The 18,146-nt window shown below is 31.0% G+C and overlaps 2 protein-coding genes across 9 annotated transcripts in view; one reads left to right on the top strand and one right to left on the bottom strand.

Moving 5' to 3' along the window:
* Positions 1-2,845, top strand: part of Syt7 (Synaptotagmin 7) — a 175,693-nt gene extending 172,848 nt beyond the window's left edge. For all 8 annotated transcript variants that reach the window (XM_083050343.1, XM_083050344.1, XM_083050342.1 and 5 more), the window contains 3 exons: positions 192-360; positions 589-801; positions 1,178-2,845. In XM_083050343.1, the coding sequence (XP_082906469.1) occupies positions 192-360; positions 589-801; positions 1,178-1,278 (483 nt within the window). In that variant the 3' untranslated portion in view covers positions 1,279-2,845. The remainder of the gene's footprint in view (positions 1-191; positions 361-588; positions 802-1,177) is intronic.
* Positions 2,846-13,302: 10,457 nt separating this feature from the next.
* LOC145942930 (F-box only protein 21-like) lies at positions 13,303-16,474 on the bottom strand. The gene is made up of 8 exons (XM_083050097.1): positions 16,317-16,474; positions 15,535-15,882; positions 15,010-15,451; positions 14,733-14,872; positions 14,481-14,640; positions 14,233-14,331; positions 13,721-14,024; positions 13,303-13,463 (listed from the first exon to the last, which is right to left on the bottom strand). The coding sequence occupies exons 1-8, from the start codon at positions 16,472-16,474 to the stop codon at positions 13,303-13,305; spliced, it is 1,812 nt and encodes a 603-aa protein (XP_082906223.1).
* Positions 16,475-18,146: the final 1,672 nt, after the last annotated feature.

The raw sequence follows: 18,146 nt of genomic DNA, 5'->3' as shown, positions 1-18,146 counted from the left end.
ATGTATGAAAAATAAAATTAGTTAGTGATCTCAATATAAATATAGAAAGATAATTTTTTTTCCTTCTGGAAAGTCGGACTTTTTGATTCGCTATAATTAGATTGAAAATTCTACGAGATACATCAGTAACATGATAAATGAAAAACAAAATACAACAGTTATATCAGTAACATTTCGTGGACTTGTCGTAGGTCGATTTATCGGAGAAACCGTCGTTTTGGAAGGCTCTTAAACCTCCGGCTAAGGATAAATGCGGAGAACTCCTGTGCTCGCTGTGCTATCATCCGAGTAATTCCATATTGACATTGACTCTCTTGAAGGCGAGGAATCTTAAAGCTAAGGATATCAACGGAAAATCAGGTAACATATTATATTGTTCGTACTATCGTCTAAATCGCAATTATCTTCTTTGAAAAATTATATCTTTTAATATCCACTTTTTTTAAAGAAATTGGAACATATTTGCGCTACAAAAATATAATTATATTCTTTTGGAATAAAAATTATATAATAACGTATTTGGTTTCATTTCTCGTTACGCGTTTAAAAGAATGAGAGACTCGATTAATTAATATTCGCAATTTCCAGATCCGTATGTCAAGGTGTGGCTGCAGTTTGGTGACAAGAGGATCGAGAAACGCAAAACTCCGATCTTCAAATGCACCTTGAACCCCGTATTCAACGAGGTATTCTCCTTCAATGTACCGTGGGAGAAAATCAGAGAATGCTCTTTGGATGTTATGGTAATGGATTTCGACAACATTGGACGAAACGAACTGATCGGGCGGATTCAGCTCGCAGGTATCTTGAATTTTTTTCAATAATGAGCTCTTGTCTTATAGTATTCGTATTATATCTCTATCAATGATATCCATATTTAAAATAGAAGAAGAATAGCATAATCGACATAGATCTCTTGAACATATATATTTTTATTACTCAGCAGTTTATTTATTAAGCATATTGTTACACGTCTGGATGAATCTGGACTCAGAATTCCAATTTAATTTGTCCATTAAAAGTATTCGAAATTCCAAATCTTTTTTTCCTACTGAAAAATATACAATATAGCGTGTTTTTTTCTCGTTCGATGATCGAAACATTGTAGTAATGGATAGCGGCGGATAGAAATTGGAATCCGATGTTGAGTGTACATAGAGCGTAAATTCCTTTTCAGGGAAAAACGGAAGTGGCGCGAGCGAAACGAAGCACTGGCAGGATATGATCACAAAGCCGAGGCAGACCATCGTGCAATGGCATCGCTTGAAGCCCGAGTAAGAAAGACAGGGCTTAACTTGATCGACGATAAATGATATTCTAGTCGAGCGAGTCCCTTTCTCCCGTCCCTTCCCCCTCATATCGCTCACCCTATGCACCGCGTCCGTCAAAGTTATGTTAACGAGCTTTTCCTTTGCTCGATAATCCCTGCAACAGATATCTTCTGCCACCCTCCCTCCTGACAAGTGTACCATTCGACGAGACTCTGTACTGGATGTATCTTCTACATCGCGTAGGGCACTTATTAACGACGCTGGTCGTCGGGGAGTCGTGCCGATGAAATCGCGTTAATCGCAATTAGGAGGCATTTTCGCGTTATCTGCTCGTTGTTATGGGGCCATAGTGTCGCATACTAGCGAGCGATAACGACGAAAATTGTCCTATCGTTGGTGAAATGATGAACCTTGAAGCAAGACGGAATGTTTCTAAAACGCATCGTTCGATATCCCGCCGAGATAAGCCACGCTTTCTCGAATTTCTTGCGGAAATTATTAGCCGATGGCGGCGCATATATCAAGAAGAGAGTAGAACACACAGACAGCTACGGACGAAACTCGGTCTTCCGCCCGTAGCGAAATCGGGAAGCTTTTCACAGACTCCGCTCTCTCTTTATTTTCACCATCTTCTCTTTTCCCTCCCACCCTTTCCCTCATCTCCTTTTCTGTATTCATCTCTCGTTGCCGCCCGGCTACGATGTTCATTGACACTACGAAAAATTATGCTGTGAATATCTAATCTCTCAGTTATTCGCTCCAGAACGACGAGCTCCAATCCGGACAAACGGAACGTTTAAATTTTTTAGACGTTGTTTAAGCGTCTATTTCACAGACGTCTCTTTACGGGCTTTTGTATTATATGTTTGCGTCTGCGCGCTCTTGCGGCGAGATTATATCAGAGAATCGTGCAGACTCTAAAAATATATAAGGGGCAAGTAAGAGAGCAAAGAGATACGTCGATATTTTACGAAGGGAAAGCGTTAGTTTCGTGAATGATGAATTATATAGTGTTTTTCTAGCACACGTGATATCAATGATTCTAGCGATGCGAAGCATTTCTGATGAGATTTCTTCGATATGGATGGGGAGTCTGTGCGTACAATATTAAATTTTAAACCACTGTGATCCTTCATTCAAGATTAAAAAGGTGATAAAATCGTGCAACGATATACGTATTTGCCCTCTTTTACTTGCCCCTCCGCGACCGACTCTAGTTAAAGAACATTATTTCGCGCCAAGAAAGCGGAACCTGAAATAGAGCAAAGTTTTCATGAGCTTTCCGGAAAAAAAAAAAACGACAAGTACCATTTCAGCATGACATGTTATAAATCTGCATTCGTAATATTTATATTTACAATAAACGTTATTGCGCATTTATAGAATTACATGACCAGGATATATCGATACGTAGGCGAGAGACACGCATCTCTGTTATATTTGTAAAGTTCATCCTTTCCAGGATCTCTCCGTGTGATGATTAAAAATCCCGGCAAGGTGGTAAGCGAGAAATGTTACGACAAACGCGAACGCATTTACGTTTTCTTGAAATAAAATCTATCTTTTTTTGTGCATTTACTTTTTTATTTTGAAAATTATACCTCCCTTATTTTGAAAATTTTTTGAAAATCTCTGACAAAATTTCCTAAAGGCATATTTTTAGACACGACCGATTAAATTAGAATTATAAAAAAAAATTTAAAAACGTTTATAGAACTATTTTCTCTATTCGTACTGTTATTTTTTAAATATACTCTGGATTCTTTAGACTTTAACTCAATATATAATATTTAGATTTAAAACTGTAAAACAATTAAAGAGCTATTATTACATCGATTTGTATATAAATGCAAAAATTTGCACAAATTTTAAAGCATTTTTTGTGCTACTTTGTTTTATATATATATATATATAATATATATTTTTACATAAAATATATAAATTACATATAAATATATGTATAATGTATAGATAATATGTATATAAAATATATATATAATGTATGTAATATACATATAAATTTTTTTAAAAATATATGTATGTATATTTATTATATATATATTTATTTATATATAAATGTATATGTAATATATATAATGTGTATGTATTAATATATACTAATGTATATATAAATGCCACTCTCTTTTTGATCGTAACTAAAAGCATGTCAGAAGTAAAGTTTTCGCAATTGTATCCAGACCTACGTCAAATGTGCTTTTAGGATTACTTTTGCCAACAAAGTTTTGAAACCATCGAATGATCCTTTCAGGGCGACCTTGTTTACCGTTTGCGTACAAGCGATCACTTTTAGGGATAATCCGATTTAAGTAGATTATTTCTAATTTAACCTTACTCTCAAAGATATATATATTTCTGGCTTTGTGATTTCCGATGTAATCTTTTTTTTATTTCCACAAAATAGAATATATGATAAGTACGATGATTGGTTTTGGCGTAAGCGACGTATCGGTGCAATTATTAAAATAGCGTCAGCTTCTTCACCGAGAAGTCGAAAGTTGGTCAAATGAAAAGATTACATTGTAGTAGTTTTCAACGTTAATATTTTTGTGATGTAGTGGAAGCTTCGAAGCTGCGAGGATGAACGGGCGAGATAAATATAAATTGTAACGTAAAACTGTGTTATATCACACAAAGACACAATATACATACACACAAAATATACACCGGAGCGTGGCCCTCCTCATGGGCGAACACATTTCGAGATAATCCCTAGAAGACAAGCGATGTTCTTGTAGGGATGGGCAATAATTAGCGAGTAACCAGTCGTTTTAACCATAAGAATATGAGCGATTCATTAAAACTGCGCGAAGATCTAGCGAGTCGCTCGAAAAGGACTTTTCAAAGTTGATATTGATTTCAAAGAAATATTTGAAAGACGAATAAAATAAATGCATAAAACGATAGTTGAATGTTTGTAGCGAACGCTTTATTTTATATGAATCTTGAATTTTCATTCTTGAGACAGGATCGATAGCCGAATGTAGTAATTGAACATAATTGGCAATGTATCATTATAGAATCAAGAAAGTGGCTATTCAACATGCGACTTCTCTGCGTTTTGTTTAGCGTATAGTTTAAAAAAGTAATTTAATAACGACTGGTTAAGACGAAAAGTGAAATAATTAGTTGTCGAAACGATTTGATTAGCTTCGCCCGTCCCTACTCCGTTGTTAGTTACGCTTGGCTAGCGTTGATCGCGATTACCCGAAGTAATCCTATACACGAATTTCTTTGTGGCTGATGACTTTCGATTATTCGAACTATAAAGCCCGGTAAAAAAGGGAGAGAGATATTTTTGACGGCACTTTTGTATCGAGTAAAGGCTTTATTTGCGGGATTACTCGCTCTTGAAGAGAGCGCGATCGGTGCACCTTATTACGCATCGAGAGAGGGAAAGAAAAAAAAATAAATAAATAAAACGATAATGTTATGTTATACCCGATAGTCTGCTGTTGTTAACAATAATATAGAGACACACGAGACAAATTCGTTTATGAATTTGCTCGGTACACTCCGGAGAGAGTGTACGCCGTTAATGTAAAAAAAAGATGAAAAAAAAAAACAGAAAAAGAAAGGACGAACGATCCATGTTACATTTAAACCAAGTCTTTGTTAGCGTTAAGCATCGTTCGCATCTGGGAAGTTTCTCGGCGGAAAGCCCTATATCGTTAACGAAATTAACCGGAGAAGAGGCTGAATGAGATGAGAATTCAGCTACTCTTTTAAATCATTTAGAAAGCAAATTGAAAAGCGAAACCTCTATCACTTCTCTCTCACTGGAAGATTCGATTAATCTCATATATTCGTCCGCTCAATTGGACTCTTTTAATCGTTATTTTTTTCCAAATTACAATCGCAATAATAATAATAAAAAAAAAAATAATAAAAGAGCATGCAAATTTATTGCAGTAATGTAAGAAATTTTAATAACACAAGAAAGTTTTTCTTTCAAGAAACTTTCTAAACGCGCACGTGGCTCTTTTAGTGACGTTTCCTCGCGTACGAACGGGGTATATCGCAAATTTGCGGAATGTCGCGAGATCGCGATCGATTTGACAGCACAGTTTTTTCTCTCTCGAGTGTACGTTCGGCGTGACGAAACAGGAGAATATTGTTATTAAGGGATTTACTTATATCCACACACCCCCTAACCCCTATACCTATTCCTCCCTTTTTCCCTCCCCGTCCCTTTCTCCCCGTCTCCCTTTTGCAATCGCGACAAATACATCCCGGAAATATTTTTACATTTAAGCGTTACATATTTGGATCGAAGGTGTTACCGATTTTTCGTAATTACAATAGCCTTCTAGCGCACACGCGCAGAAGAGAGAAGACATCGTAGAGATTAGTGAAACATGGAGAGCGAGTGTAAAAAAAATAGTTTATTATATATATATATGTACATATACCAGGTGTCCCATTTTAAAGGACCCACTCAAATATCTCATTGTCAGAAACACTGCGTTAAATCGAAAAATGTTTCCTACAAAAGTTGTAAGGTTTCGAGGGGGACATAACATAGTAATATTCATTTGACCTTGGGCGGCATCTCCAAGGTCAAGTGAAGGTGAGAATTTGAAGGTGAGAAGGTGAATTTTGAAGAAAATAAAAAAATGCTTCAGATAAAAGTTGTTCAAATAAATTAGTAGAAAAAGATGTTATAATAAAAAATATGGGTTTCCATTTAAAAAATTTATTCTCACCTTCACTTGGAGACGCCGCCCAAGGTCATATGAATATTACTATGTTATGTCCCCTTCAAAACCCTACAACTTTTGTAGGAAACATTTTTTGGTTTAACGCAGTGTTTCTGAGATATTTGAGTGGGTCCTTTAAAATGGGACATCCGGTATATATATATATATATATATATATATATATATATATATATAGGTACACATATATTATATAGTATATACAATATATGTATGTATTTATTTATATATATATATACATATATTGTATATACTATATAATATATGTGTATATATATATATATACTATACATATTATATATACATATATATGTATGTATGTATACATATGTATGCATACATATCTATATGTGTACATATATATATACATATACACACGCAAAACTTGTGCGAGTAAATGGTTATATTGGTATATATTATGCGGAAGTATATTGAGTAGCACAAAGGATTAGATTAATATTTGTATGTCGTAGTCTGTATACATTGTATATAAGAGTGTTTCCCGGTTTACGTATCACGTTAAAATGATGGTATATACAAAAAAACACATGGGTGTGCTTGCAAAAACAAAGTTTGTTATCGCGAAATTTTAACGCACGAAATTTTAACCCGCTCCTCTTTCTTCTACAGTTAAAAAAAATATTGTTGTTCCCGTCGAAGAGAGAAATAGACGACGATTCTCCTCCTTCTCTCTCTCTCTTTCGATTGCCTCGTTTAAAAAAATTTTTTATTCTCTTAGGAGAGATTTTTTAATAATAATCGAGAGATGCGCGCGAAATGCATTTTATAATCCTTTCGTTATTTTATAATAATAATTTTAGCTTCTCAAACGCGATTAAAATACATTCGAGGTCAGCTTTTTAGTTTATCGATACGAGCGCTTCTCTATTATTTATCCTCGAAGACAGCGATTTTCCTGGCCACTTTTCGAAGATAATTATTATTGGTACAAAAATATATAACACAAGGTGCCAAAAAATTAATATAGAACACGTAAGATCATTTTTTCTCGCGCGAAAACGATCACATGATCATACGAAATCGCATATACAATTGTTGTGACGGAGATAAGAGAGATAATTATAATACGCGATTCGATTAAGGGGATTTAGGTGTGTGTCTACATTTCAATCTTTTCAATCTCTTGTACAGAATAAACGGAGTAACGATCTGTGTTTTTTCTTGCGTTGTAGCGAGACGAAGACGATTCTCTTCAATGGACTCACGATGTTTCTATTTTTTTATTACTTCGTAAATTTTTTTACGTTTTTTTTATTACTTTTTGTTTATTTTTTTTATCGACGTATATTTTTTAAATGTTGTGATACTTGAAGATCTACCTGAGTTTTGATTGAAAAATTAATTTTTTTATTTGAATAAAAACTAGTTAGTTTAATGAAAAGTCAAATCTGAAAGTATACTTTGAGATCCAATCAATTAATTTCTTAATTAATTAATTTATCTTTTAAATAAATTATCTTAATAAAAATCTTAATGAATTAAATAATTTCTTAGTATTTATATGTTTCTTATTTAAATTTATATGTTTCTTATTTAATCAGTTTCATATCGCTCTCGTTCGAGACTTATTAACATAAATAATTTTTTGTATTTATTGGTATTCATTATATGTTTCTTATTTAATCAGTGTCATATTCGCTGAACCTCTCGTTCAAATAATTTATTGACATAAATAATTTTTTGCGATTATTGTTTAACGATTATTGTTTAAAAATCGATCGTTTGATGGGGATCCAATCGCTGCTACAACATGGCGAAATGTCAGATGATTTGCCGAGACTTGTCAACTAACAACTCTCACACAAACGCTACTCTCTACGTCTCTCAACTAGTGTATACCTCGATTTGTTCCTTTTCTTAAGCTTTCCACACACACACACACATACACACAAACACACACACAAACACACACATAGAGAACCGTAATACTTCCTGCGATGACTCGTTCTCCACCTTTCCATCGTTCCATTTGATGTCGATAGCGTGTCATATCTTTCTGACAGTTTCTCATTGTTACATTTCCTTTCTTACTTCGTCCGATCCTCCCATTCTCCTTACATTACCATGGTTTTAACGTTTGTTATAGACTGGGTTGAACGTGTAATGTTAAGTACTTACAATTAGTCTTAAAGCGAAATGTCGTGTGTGTTAGGCGTACTATAATCCGTATCGTGATACATTATATGTCGAAGCGTAGTCATAGAGTAATTTAGTTGAGGATAAGTCGAAGGAGAGGGTGAAAGGAGTAAATCAGCGAAGCAATTGCGATTCGCGACGACGGGCTTTGCGGGATACACATTATATAGTTCTAAGGTACTTAATGATGAAAAAGAAAAAAAAAAAAAGAAAAAAAGGAACGGAGAGAAGTACTGCTATAGCGAAATAGTGTATGCTCGATAGTCCGATGTGGAAAGTGTGACGTGGGCCTTATATCATGGATTACCTCAATTGTAAGCAGCTTAAAAAGAAACAAAAAGAAAAAAAAGAGAGAAACGCAGTTTTTTTTGTGCACTTGAAACACCGATGATGTCGAAACCTATCTCGAGTTGGGAGAAATGTACCGTGTGATTCGTACTAGATACTAAAAATAAAGGAGCCATTCTACCTTCCGATAGTAGTTCGCTGTTGCACGACATACTTCCTTTTTTTGTGTGCGTTATCGTGCCAATTTGATCGAGACCGGAAATCAAGGGTCCCGTTCTTTCATTCTTTGCACTTGATAAATTTTTTTATTATACGTCGATCTCGATACTTTATTTATTGAGGGCGAGAAGCGAGAAAGAAATGAAAAAATTCTTGGCGCTGTATACTTTTAATTAACAGATAAAAGAGTTTATTAAAATAGAATCGACACGAAGAATTAACCGGAGAATAGATTATTTAGCAATATATTCTAATAAATTCTCTTTAAAGTTATATTTTCTGAAAAAATTTCAAATAATTACAATTAATTACAGGGTTGAAACCCTTACATTATTTGAATCTGATTCGAATAAATTCAGTTGATAATCAGAAACGAGTGATTAATCTTTACTGAAATGACTCATTAAGTGCAAAATATTACAGTGCCGTATAGAAGATACATTTTTAAAAACTCATAATGCCTAAGCAAAATGATTATAATTATCCTGAATAAGAACTACATTTAACAACAAATTTACAACAAATTCTCATAGCTTTACGTTATTGGACTTTTATTATCTTTTGTTTAATTTTGTACATAAGAACATTCTCCAGCTACACACATATATATGTTTTGAAAAATTGTGTGTATCTTTTTCGAAACATGAAAATAAATTTTAATTATTCTGGTCATAAAATGACCATATAATGACCATAATATGACTTCATATTAAAAAAATTATAGTGAAATATATAAATAAAAACTTTTGTATATGTTTTTAGAAGCTAATGTTTTTTGAAGAATTAATGAATTATTCTTTCGTATGATAATTAAATTTAAATTAAATTTAAATTAAATTAAATTAAATTATCTTTTGACATGCATATTTAGTTTTATAAATACTCAGTTTTATCTTTATTTATGACTGTTTTAAACCGATTAAATAGCAATCAAAATACGTTTGAGTTATTCAAAAAAAGAGTATATGATCGTGCTAATTACTAATTATAGGCAATCTTTGAATTCTAGGCAACAACTGAGAGCATATTCGTGTTACTTTAAAAAAAAATGTTTAATTGATATCTTGCTTACTTTCGGCTCCTTCATCTATTCTTTGTCAAAATAAACAGTCTGCGACAGTGAACTAGCAACATATCTTTGCATTCTGCATACATGTATATACTCGTATATATAAATATATATATATGTATATATATATATATCTACATATATATACATATATAATAAGTGTTAAGTCAATGCACAATGATGTAGGCACATCAAACGAGCGCTCGTGAATGCAATCAATTTTCCGTATATGGTCTGTCATAAGCTTGTCGAGAAATGAAGAGAAGCAGAATCCATTTGCGCGGAATCGATTTATGTAATCGCGATCTAATAGCTTCTGATCCGCGCTTGTGTTGCTTCAAAAGCGCAAGTTGAGACAAACGAATTGTTTAAACTTAAGAGGAGAGGAGAGAGACGGATAAAGATATTTTATTCTTCTGAAATATCCGATTTTTGTGTGTATATCCTCCCGAGACCTGGCACTATATTCTCTTAGTGCGCGTCGCACGCATATCTGTATCGCTTTAATAAATAAATAAATATATATATATATATATGTATATATACTTATATATACATATCTCTATATATAATTTAGAATCCCGAGAGGAGAGAGTAGAGTAATCATTTAGCAAATTAACGTAATTATTTTTATAGCACAAGTAACAAGCATAATATACTTTTCTTATGATGGTTACTCGCCAAAACGCATGTGTGTATCATCCTAATTGTATTACATATATATTACATGATGTACATAAATACAAATGTTTAAGCAACAACAATTGAATTATTATACACGTTTTCTAGATACATTTCATCACGTATTATATTATATATTATTATAGTTTTATGTGCACTAAAGGTAGATAGAGAGAAAGGGAGAGAGAGAGAAAGAGATAGAGAGAATAAATAAAAGAAATACTTTACGTGACACTTATTTATAACTCGTATATGCGTATTCTACGAATTATAATATGTCAATTGCAAACGTTTACCGCTACCTCTGTTTATCGTTTGCTGAAAGAAGAACAGTGGCTGTTCCATATATAATGCAAACCGTAAATATTTTTATAATAAACCAGTGAAAATAAATGAAAATAACTTATTTGTTAACCAGAAAAATGTGATATACTCGATGCGCCGAGTCTCGGGAAGATACTGAATTCATCGAATTCGTTTTATGTCTCGATATAGATAGAAATCAATTTTGGCTAGAGTTTTTTCTTTTTTTGCCATTTTATTACGAAAATGTGCGTGCGATAACATTACTATACCGAAGGTAACTTGGACACAATATATCGAAAGAACAGATTGTATATCCCTACAATAAAGACCTAAGCGTTTTATCTGTACATGATACGTGTTTTGTCAATAGCTGTTTTTATGCACGATTAATATGCACAAATACCTCTTATATATTCAATTCATATATTCAAGATCATACAAAAGTACGCCAAGGCAAATGGCGAATGTAATGAACAACAAGATTTAATAATATGCTCTAAGGATTATATAATTAATTAAAAATAATTTTAATCACAGAGAAAGAAATAAAAACGTAGCTTTTTCATCAAATGCGTTAAATTTTCCATCCTGAAACTCAGTATGGAAAATTTAATGTTTCTAATATCACGTTTTTATTTTTGCCTCTGGTCACTTAAAGAAAATTACTTCTTATAATGATATGCTGATTGGGTTACGTGAATCAAAAATTCTGCGACAATACTATAGTAAGTATGAAATAAACGTTTTCTTCCTTTATCAAGAATCGTCTTCTGATTTTGGTGCCAAGTGATATACATTAGTGTAAAAAATGTTTTTCAGCCAGTTAATCTACTTTGGAATGCATTTACTTTTTTCTCATAATTCCGAGATACGTCAAGCAAATTTTACATCTTTGTTTAAGATTTGATATTAAACTTTCATAAAATTCAGATGCTGCAAACTAAATTATATAGTTTATTTTCTTTAATATTTCTCTTCTTCTCTTTACTACTAATAAATAGATAATAAATGTCTTATATCAAAAATTTTTTTACTATTAATAAACAGACATTAAAGATATATAACTATATGCATATAAAGCGATGATAATGTTATAATTTTATAGAAAAAATATCTTATATATATTGTTTATAAAATATCTTATATAAAAATTATACTATAAACTCTGTGAAAAATTATCTTTATTAAAAGTCAGAAGAAATTGTCGTATGCAATTCTTTTACGTCACAATAAGTAACACAATTTAAGTTTGCATATAAATAACTAAAATCTGTTTATCATTTTACTTATCATTTCCGTCATTTATATTTTTCAATTGTGCATATATAAACGCTTTATTCAGCTCAATTATAATTTGGATATTTATTCGTTCAGATCAAACCTGTATTAAATTCAAAAAATCACAATTGTCAATATTTTGATAAAAAATTTAGATTGTGAGTATTCTATATATATAATAAACACGTGTAGATAATAAACTCTAATCGAAGTCTGCCTATTATTATAACAATAGACACGATAAAGTTTTCAAGTGTATTCGTTTTCAACTACATTTTATTTTTGTTTCATTATTAGTTCTGTTTATGTTTGCTTTATGTTAATAACGATGAACGAGATTACAATTAATTTAGCCTAGTCGATTCCAGCGTTTTACGTTGAACAAAGTGTTTTTTTGACAGGCGCGACAGGATTTCTGGGTAAAATATATATTTTAAAAATTCTGCGATCTTGCCCAGATGTTTATAAAATATTTCTGTTGAAAGAAAAATGTTAACTGAAAGAATAAGTAAGTAATAATTCATGCAATGGCGAGCGTGAAATTTCACGACACACAAATTAAAGTACGCCATTTCTATTAATATTCAGATCAACAAAGATATCTGTATCTTAACTCAAAGTTTGCAAAATCTCAAAGTAAGTATAAATGACGTTGCATTGCGTCTACCATTTTAAATGGTGCGCTTTATGTGACATTTAAAATTTTAACTATATATCTGATGCTAATCGCCGGATCTCTCGTGTACAGGTAGAAAGGATTAAATCAAATATAAAAATTTGTTTAGTTTAATTAATATTTATATCTAAATATTAATTAGGTTCTTTTTATTATTCACATTTGTTATCGTATGGCTCTTTTTAGCCGCTTTTTTTCTATTATTATTTTTGTTTTTCTCATTGTTTTGCGATTTGCGCAATAATTAATGAGAAATTAATTATAACTCTGCGAGAAGAGACAGTCCACTGTTAAACGGTCGCTATAATAGGGGGGAGCCCTGCAAAAAGAGACAATCCAATATTATGAGATATTACTATTGTGTTATTACGTGATTTCATAGAGCTATAGTATTTACACTATAATTATGTTATAGCTATAGTATTATGTTAGAGCTATAGTATTTACACTATAATTATGTTATAGCTATAGTATTATGTTAGAGCTATAGTATTTACACTATAATTAGTGACAGTATTTACACTATAATTATGTCACAGTTTACAGTACAATATTTAGTCTTATAATATAATATTTCGTCAAAGTTTTGTTCAAATATTGCATAATATGTAATTTATATTATTAATTTACTGATATTGTTGTCTGGGCAGTTATAGCGGCGTCCTGCGGATAAAATCTTGCCAGCATTTTATTTGGTACGTAATGCGTGCCTTCGAATTTGCAAAAATAGCGACCTATTTCGCTATTATCGATCAATTTCGGCGTTGTTAAAGTTATAGAATCTAAAACAAAAAAATGCAAATAAAAATAAATAGATATTAAGATAAATAAAATAATGAATAAAATACTACAATAAATAAAATATATTATAAATAAAACAAATCATAAATAAAACAAATAAAATAATTAAATTAGAAAAGAGAAAAAAAATAAACCAAAGTCAAATAAATTTATATTTTCTACTGTGTACAAAGAGATGAACACGTAGAATAAACAAATGTATTTTTTAATAAAAAAAAACGCGTCTAATGATATTCACCTTCTCCTACGTAACAAACCTTATTATTTTCTGTGAGAATAATGTAATTTGTTCGTTGGTTTTTAAAGTTGAAATTACGACAGTGATTCAACGGCAAGAAATCCATTTCCATATATGTATAATATTTCCACCTATTGTATATGGAGAACTTAACATGTCTATCTATAGGTCGATGCCATCCGATTATAACGCCGGTGCAACTATCATTAGATCGATCAAGATGTGTGACAATCATTCCTACTGCAAATTTAACGTCCTCTGATCTTGTGAAGAACGGCGCTATTTTTTGAACGGAAAATTTGAGCTGGAAAATATCAGATCAGACTTCAATTTCATATCTTTCTTGTCATTTAATTTCTAAATAGATTTTTATAGTAAATTAAATTACAGTTAGTTAAATTATAGATGATTATAATTCGTATGTAATTGTACGTGTTATTAGAAAGAAATCCCATAAATGTATTATTATTATTATTATATATTAATATGCGACATGTATAGTGCTAACATACTTTAGGGTTGCAGAAATGGCATGCAGGCGGATTAATTTCAAAAATATTATTATATGGTACCATCATATTCACAAATTGTTCATTAATCTCGTACCACATCTGAAAAAATTAAACAAGAGCAAAAATTACATGTGAATAGAGTTCTGATTAAAACCAAAAAATTGATATATATATATCTTAGCTAAAAAGTTACAAGTACATTAATTAGTTTTAAAATTAATAGAAATTATATATGAGTAATTACCCACCAATTTAGCTGATATTACATAATCCTCTAGAGAAGGTCGTCTATCTGAATACGTTGAACTAAAAGTCAACAGTTGATTGATATAATCTTTTTGCAGGAGATTTATGTTATTTCGAAAACTCATGTTAAAACACCTTATATTTTCTAAATTATTCGCAGCACTGTGAATAAAAATGATTTAAGTGTACACGTGTGTGTATATGATAAGAATAAAAATACCGAAGGGTTTAAATTATTATTCAATATTACATACTACTTTGGTTTCCAAAATATACAGTAGTCAGGGGACCGATATGGCAGCTGTACTACATCGCAACGTAGGCCAAGTCTCCTAGCCACGCTATGATATATTATTAATAAAATTATTTCATGGCCATATCTATTTTTTAATACCTGTGTCAAAAGTTACTATACGTAAATTAATTGGCGCCAGAGTATTTTTAAGATGTGACCAACGTAAGAACATCACAGCATAATTGATCATAATTAAAATAATTGTAATATATTATAATATATCTATAATAACTTACATTATCTATACACAAACATTCCATATTTGTGTCTTCTGATTTGCTCGGTTGAAAGTTTAATTTACCAAATATATATTCGTCGAGCGTATCCATAATTTGCGTTCCTTCTACTTCGTTCCAATGATTATCGTCGATATTGTTGGTCTTCCAATAGAAAAAAGTTACTGCGGACGTCGAGAATATCGAGTGATCGGGATATTCTTCTCTGAGGAGATTCTGTATTTCTAGTGCGATACTATCTAACGATGCATTTACGTACGAGTATAGTACATCTTTTTGGTACTGAATAGATTGTGCCACAATAGTAGCAATCCATTCCAAAAGCTGCTTTCTCGCAGGTAGTTCTCCAAATTCAATCCAATGCGAATTTATCCGACGTTGTTTCATATAGTTAAAGATTTTTAGATTGCAATATCTTTCAGTTAGATCACAGTCAGTTCTTCTGAAAAATATATATATTAACTGTGCAATAAATGCATTAGTTGAAGAACTTAATTGCACTATAATATATGTTGAGAATCTTACCTAGATTGTGTAAGCAAATTTTTAATCTCATCAGTAAAGAAAGCATACTTTGTGAAATTTTTAAAATTATCAATTATCTCATTAAAGTTATTTGATAAATGTTGATCTAAATGGAATACGTCTTTTAATAGTATGTAATTATCGATGAACGTAATATAACGTTTTTGATTCATTGGCTCAAAATGTTTAAGAATTATTTGAGACACAAAATTCCGTAATTGTCTCGTACAATTTATGCCTGTCTCTATAAAGTTTAAGCTTTTATTATCATTCTGTTCGTTTTCTTCAGACTTTTTCTGCTCATTTTCTTTAGATTGTTTGTCATAAAATTTTTTCGCAACAGGCCATCTGAAATTGGAACAAAAAATATTTTAATAAACTTTTAAATATTACACTAAACAGTGCTATTGCAATAATAAATTTTCAAAGCAACACATTCCTTAAATTGTATAATATTCAAAGTATCAATTAAAATATCAATCCTTTTGTTTATTTTAATTGTATTAATTAAAGAGAATATAAAATGGAACAATTGAAAGAAATCTTTTAATGTTTAACTGCTCGCACTCCATTTTCTGCGTCTTGTTTCTCTCATTAGTCCGCTTTATTTTTATCCGTTTTTATGTTATTTATAGAATCTTTTTATCTATTTATTGTTTTATTATATTACATTTGTAATATTTTTTATTTAGTTTTAAAATATATTCCTTGCAATAGCGATACATTGTATGATAGTCCAAAGAAAAAGAAACTACAAAGAATTTACAAACAAAATGAAATACCTCTGAGAAAACTTTTTTTCCAAAAACGTGTCATATTTGGCTGCATAACGAAATCGTTTGCACACGCAACTGAAGTTATTGATGTCCTCAATAGTGATATCACTGTAGCCGAGAATTATAGCTATCACCTCGTCAGGTAAGCACATTATCGTAGCCATTATCAATAAAAGTTAGTTAAACACAAGAAAATAATATAAATTCAAGTAAATCACAATAAATTATTACACTATTTGCATAATTAATTCCCTGCTTTTGAAAGCACATGAAATCTATTGCGATATTGCTCGTATGAATCTACCGAAGAAGTTTGTGTTATACTACAGACTACAGATGTCTTCCACACTCTGTCCACTCTTATTCTGTCTGTGAAATCTTTACCTGAAAAACTAAAGGTTCGTTATTTTTTCCTACCATACTTTCCCCACCATTGTAGCGTGATGTGTCACAATGCGTACAAAAGAAAAACGAAACCTATAGAAACTGAGAAAACACAATATTTCCATCCTATACAGGGTGATTCACGTAACGGTCGCCACATTTTTGGGACATTTCCGCCAGTTTAAAAAAAAGTTTATACAGTGAAAATCAATCTGCTTTACGCAAGCTTTAACATGCAATAAAAAATTTTATAAAAAAATTTTTTTTTTATAAACAAATCAATGTCACCTTGAATTTTTTAAATGGAACCATCATATTTTTTTTTATATATATAAATTGATTCCTCACAATATTCTGGATAAAAAATTATAAGGGTAGGATGGTCAAAAAGTGAATAGTTTACGAGATATTTTATATTTTAATCTTATAAAGGTGGTTCTCGTAACGATCGCCACGATTTTTGGGGTACTTACAATAATCTGACAAAAATGTCATTAATCAGAAATTTACCAATTTGTAACCGTCAACAAAAACAATAATTTAATGATTGCATACAATTTTACTTTATGTAACATTTTAATTCAAAATTAACGATTTTAAAGCTTCTACAGCGTAATTCTTTGCTATCGAGTTCACTAAAAACGTAAATAGTAAACAGACTTGACTTTGACCTTATGTTACCATGTAGCTTAGCTATTAATCTGATCAGGAAATTTTAGTTTGTTATTATTTTTATTTACTATTTATTTTTATTTTATTTACTATTTATTTTTTATTTACTATTTATAGTGAACTTCCTCGATAGCGAAGAATTACGCTATAGTAGCTTCAAAATTATTAATTTTGAATTAAAATGTAACATAAAGTAACATTGTATGCAATCATTAAATTATTGTTAAATTTGTTGACGGTTACAAATTGATAAATTCCTGATTAATGACATTTTTTGTCAGATTATTGTAAGTACCCCAAAAATCGTGGCGATCGTTACGAGAACCACCTTTATAAGATTAAAATATAAAATATCTCGTAAACTATTCACTTTTTGACCATCCTACCCTTATAATTTTTTATCCAGAATATTGTGAGGAATCAATTTATATAAAAAAAATATGATGGTTCCATTTAAAAAATTCAAGGTGACATTGATTTGTTTATAAAAAAAAATTTTTTTTTTAAAATTTTTTATTGCATGTTAAAGCTTGCGTAAAGCAGATTGATTTTCATTGTATAAACTTTTTTTTAAACTGGCGGAAATGTCCCAAAAATTGTGGCGACCGTTACGTGAATCACCCTGTATACCTATGCGCCTTTAAGACAGAAAAAGCATTAGACATTAAAAGACATAATGCATTCCTGTGAGAAAGATTTTCAAGTTTTAAAGAAGTTTTATTATTTCGGAAAAAAAGAAAAATTTCAAAAGAAAACAAATGCATACCTGTCTTTTGTTCA

Source organism: Prenolepis imparis, unplaced genomic scaffold (genome assembly GCF_030444845.1).
Source record: "Prenolepis imparis isolate NDT839.2.m4 unplaced genomic scaffold, iyPreImpa1.0 SCAF_11, whole genome shotgun sequence".
In the NCBI taxonomy this organism is placed as follows: Eukaryota; Metazoa; Arthropoda; class Insecta; order Hymenoptera; family Formicidae; genus Prenolepis; species Prenolepis imparis.
Note: the sequence above shows the minus strand (reverse complement) of the source record. Positions and strands in the feature narration are given on the sequence as shown.